Below are 4,679 nucleotides of genomic sequence, written 5' to 3' on the forward strand. Positions count from 1 at the left end.
GCAGTGAAGCACACAAGCATATTCAAGAGTCATATTGCAAGCTGAGTACAATTCATACATGTTGGCAGGGCTGCACTGATATTGAAAGTCCTGCCTGCCTCTCACAACCCCCCTGACTGTGGGGGGGGCCCGCCCTACTATTTCAGAAGCACTGGTTTAAGTGGATGTAGCCTCAGGTGAGTAATTGAGGCATGGTGTCAATTAGAGTCGAGGGCACTACTTGTTAGCACACCAGTCTCTTTCTCCTACCATCTCGGTAAGAAACGCCCTCACTAACCAGCCACAAACTGTCAAACTTTTTCACGTCTGCTCCGCCCTTAACTCGCACGCTCCTTGTCAGACAAGTGTGCAAAGTCTGTTACTCCTTTCATGACTGCCTTAGCACATCACACCAAGGGCATCATTAATTTTATGGATGACTGAGGTACTTCTCTCATTACAAACCTGTTCAGTTGGCTGACACGTTTGAAGTACATAGCTTATATTGGAGGAAAAATAGTGATTAATAGAGTTATTACACCGTTGGTGAACATGAGGGAGAGAGGAGGAGAGGCTCGGTTTAACAGCATGTGGGAGGATGGCATGGCAGTTATTCAAGGTGGAGTTGGAATGAGGTGAGGCCAAGGAGAGAGAATGTCTCTATGCCAGAGCCAGTGCCACACAACAGTGGGTGTAAAGGTGAAACACCTCATACAACAGAGTGGAAGAAAAACAGCTGTTGGCTGAACAGAATCACAAAACGGTATTGTCACAACAAGCATCATCAGTGCTGCAGGAAGGGTACCGGTTATTAAACTTAATAACCTTGTTACTAACCTGACCACCAATTTCAATTTATTTACACAAGCCTTTCCCTAAGTTCAGGACATCACCCAAAATTGTCTGATTTTATTGCATCGCCAATTGTTCAATAATTTTCAGACTGCTCTAACCCACAAAGGAACCCACTGAAGTCGGTCCCGTTTATTCCGACCAACTCATCAAGTCCTGGCCCAATGTGTTCTTCTTTTCGATAAAAAAGTGCCATCTTAAGTCAACATCAAATCTGAGACCCAAAGGTGTCATTTCTATGAAAAATCGTTCCGTTTATGTCGACATGAACTTTCCCGTTAGCGTTAAGCATGACAGACTGTGTTCGACTTCTAAAGATCGGACTACCATACGTAGATGATGCAATTGCAAACAAGTTCCCTTTTGCATGTGTAGTGTTTACACCAACAAGGAGAAAAACTGGACACAGAAGTCACTATTTTTTAAAGCACAGTGGAACCTCAGGTAGCGTCCACCCCGGGTTGGCTTGTTTTTCGGTTAACGTCAAATATTTGTGGAAGTGCGGCCTAGGGTGTCCTGGTGCCAAGTGCACATGTGGACACCCTTATGCTTGAACATAGTGTTTGTTATCGACAATCTGTGATGAGCACAGAAGTCCAATAACAAAGCACAACTTGGGTTCAGATCAGGGGGCCCGTTCCTCCCAATCACGCCTCTCCAGGTCTCACTGTCGCTGCCAACGTGAGCGTTGATGTCCCCCGGCAGAACAAGGGAATCCCCTGAAGGAGCACTCTCCAGTAGTTACTCTAGAGACTCCAAAAAGGGTGGGTATTCTGACCTGCTGTTTGGCACATAAGCACAAACAACAGTCAGGACCCGTCCCCCCCACTCGAAGGCGGAGGGAAACTACCCTCTCGTTCACCGGGTTAAACTCCAACATACAGGCCACAAGCCGGGGCGCAACAAGAATTGTCACCCCTGCCCGTCGCCTCTCACTGCTGGCAACGGCAGAGTGGAACAAAGTCCCACCCCTCTCAAGAGGACTGGTTCCAGAGCCTTTGCTGTGCATTGAGGTGAGTCCACTATATCTAGCCGTAACTTCTCAACCTCATGCACCAGCTCAGGCTCTTTCCCTACCAGAGAGGTGACATTCCATGTCCTAACAGCTAGTTTATGTAGCTGAGGATCGGACCACCAAAGTCCCCACCTTCATCTGCCACCCAGCTCACTCTGCACCCGACCCCTTTGGCCCCTCCCAAGAGTGGTGAGCTCATTGGAAGTGGGGACCCATGTTGTCTCTTCGGGCTGTGCCCAGCCAAGCCCCATGGGCGTAGGCCCGGCCACCAGACGCTCACCATCGTGCCCCTCCTCCAGGCCTGGCTCCAGAGGGGGGCCCCGGTGACCCGCGTCCAGGCAAGGGAAAGCGTGCTCCAATGTTTTTTATCATCATAAAGGTCTATTGAGCCACTCTTTGTCTGGTACCTCACATAGTACCTGTTTGTCATGGGTGACCCTACCAGGGGCATAAATGCTCCCGACAACTTAGCTCCTAGGATCATCAGGGCACACAAACTCCTCCACCGCGATAAGGGGGGAGCTCAGGGAGGAGTTAACCATATTCAAAGTCTACAAATTAATGTTTGTAACAAAAGCTTATTATTAAAAAAAGAAATAAATCGGGATCGGATCGGCAAGACTATAAAAAATCGGATCAGATCGGAAGCCAAAAAAAGTGGATCATGACATCCCTAGATAATGTATATGATAATGGATATGTGAAATAAACTGAAATACTGTACTTGTAAAAGGAAACTATTGTCTGTCCTTTTTATGGGCACAGTAAGCGCACTGTTTCACCATGTTACTTTGTAAACATACGACCCCAGGTGCTACAGTATAAGCCATTCCCGTTAAGCACAGATTGAACTGTTTAGAGATCAGAGTTTGGTTTGAGGTTTTGTGAATGTAGTTTGAAAAGTCGGTTTTGTGTTGACAGTTTAAAGAATAGGAAAGCAGCTTTCGAGAAATGTGTCTCGGCAATCGATAAAAACTGTTCTCACACTGCATAACATGTAAAAATGTCCAAATGTTTTAGTTTTTTTCAAAACCTTTGATTTAAATCTCATTTATTTGCTCACACAAAAAGCAAATCAAGCATTTCTTTCTTACTTTATTTTAAATATGCAAATTGGTTAGAAAATAACTTTAATTTTTCTTGCTATGTCACGCTTTTGGTACCCCTTTCAGGAGAATGACCCACCAGTCAAAAGTTTGGACACACTTTCTCATGCAAATTTGTGTTCAAATTTTTGAGTGGTACTGTATAATAGTATACTATATTAATTAATATTATCATATCCTTCATAATTAAGGGACAAATGTGTTGTAAAACTGCCTTGTTATCAATGGTCAAAATAGCCCTTTAGTTTTGTATTGTTTTGCAGTAGTACTTTATTATGCAGATTATCCCACAATGGGAAATTCACTTTACACAATGCTGTATATTTACTATGCATTGTGTTGCAGAGAAGCAGATCACACACATGCTGGCATGCATTGAGACATGTCAGGAAGCACAAGAGTATCTCTCAGACATCTAGTTGGTTGGCAGGTTTACGGAACATTTTGCAATGTTATTTAAAGTCAAACATGTTGCACTTGTCTTTGAAAGCAGTACCTAAATAATATTATTTCATAGATAAGTCATTGTTTCATCCTCCTTGTGTCTTTTTGGTGTCACTTTCAATTTCTATTGCAAATACATGCAAGTATCCCTGTGTTGTAGAGCCATCTAGAGGTCTCTATTGAAATCACATTGCATCCAAACGTGTGATTATAGCAGGTCTGGCTTCATTCCATTCATGTCACTGAGGTACTGGTAATTGCTGAAATAATGGAGTGTTGAAGCAAAAACCTCACCTGGGTACCGTTTGTAGTTCTCGTAGTCCTCTGAGCACTGGACGATGTAGACTCTGGGCTTTGGGGAGACATGCTCACGCTGGCTGACCAATGTTTCTGTAATGTCAGGATCCCAAGAAGTGACATACAGCCAAGTTGCTGCCCCACAAAAACACAGAGCAACCAGCAAAAAAGCTGTTAGGCCTCTGGAACTCCACCATGCAGTTCCCTGTCGCAGTGCATTACCCCTGGTGAAGGGAGGGGGAAAAAGAAGAAGTGTCTATTTGACCAGTCATACTTATATCCCGGTAGGGTTGCTATAGAATCACCACAGTAAGATAAAAAGACAAGCTGTGAATGTGCTTATTTGTATTTAGGTGTTAAATAAACATATACACAAAAAAAAACAATATGATTCAAATATAAATACATTTAAGAAAATAAAATAGTCAAATAACTTCCCCTCAAAAATACGAAAATAACTGTTCCCTTGGTGACTACTTTGAAAACAAAGAGAGACTCTTTTAAAGACAAAAAAAATTTACTACATAAAGAAACAACCGGAATAATTGAAAACACACTGGACATAGTTAACTAGCTACAATGTCAGTCCGATGTCATTAAACAAACTTTTTAACGGAACATAATGTAAACTACTAAATCACTGCAGCATGTGTCATGCTAATAGTACTTAGGGCCACAACTCGCCTTCCACGTTTACACAAACAGACATCGTTTTATGATCTCACCTTTTGATTTTCTTTCCTATCTCTGTGGCATTCAAGCCCTTCGCAATTCTCTGCCGTACCGGCGCCATTAAAAACCGAGAGCTTTTGGATTTTACGCAGTCATACAATGATATTGTTGTTGCCTGTTAAACATACAACATGCCGCGCCACTTGCACCCGAATAAGTCTATTTCCGGGTTGGCGCACGTTAGACGTTCTGATTGGCCAAGCTGAAGAGAAAGCTGTTGTTCCATTGGATAAATCATGGTCTAATAGGAATGG

General features: G+C 43.2%; 1 protein-coding gene across 3 annotated transcripts in view; it reads right to left on the bottom strand.

Annotated features, from left to right (window-relative positions):
• The window catches only part of uts2r2 (urotensin-2 receptor 2), a 37,300-nt gene extending 32,721 nt beyond the window's left edge, over positions 1-4,579 (bottom strand). For all 3 annotated transcript variants that reach the window (XR_008566801.1, XM_054760171.1, XM_054760183.1), the window contains exons 1-2: positions 4,419-4,579; positions 3,691-3,917 (exon numbers count right to left, since the gene is read on the bottom strand). Coding sequence is in view for 2 of the 3 variants with exons in the window: in XM_054760171.1 (XP_054616146.1) it covers positions 3,691-3,917; positions 4,419-4,486 (295 nt within the window). In the remaining variant the exon portion in view is untranslated. The remainder of the gene's footprint in view (positions 1-3,690; positions 3,918-4,418) is intronic.
• Between the last annotated feature and the right edge of the window lie 100 nt (positions 4,580-4,679).

The sequence above is a fragment of the Dunckerocampus dactyliophorus genome, chromosome 2 (assembly GCF_027744805.1).
Source record: "Dunckerocampus dactyliophorus isolate RoL2022-P2 chromosome 2, RoL_Ddac_1.1, whole genome shotgun sequence".
NCBI lineage: Eukaryota > Metazoa > Chordata > Actinopteri > Syngnathiformes > Syngnathidae > Dunckerocampus > Dunckerocampus dactyliophorus.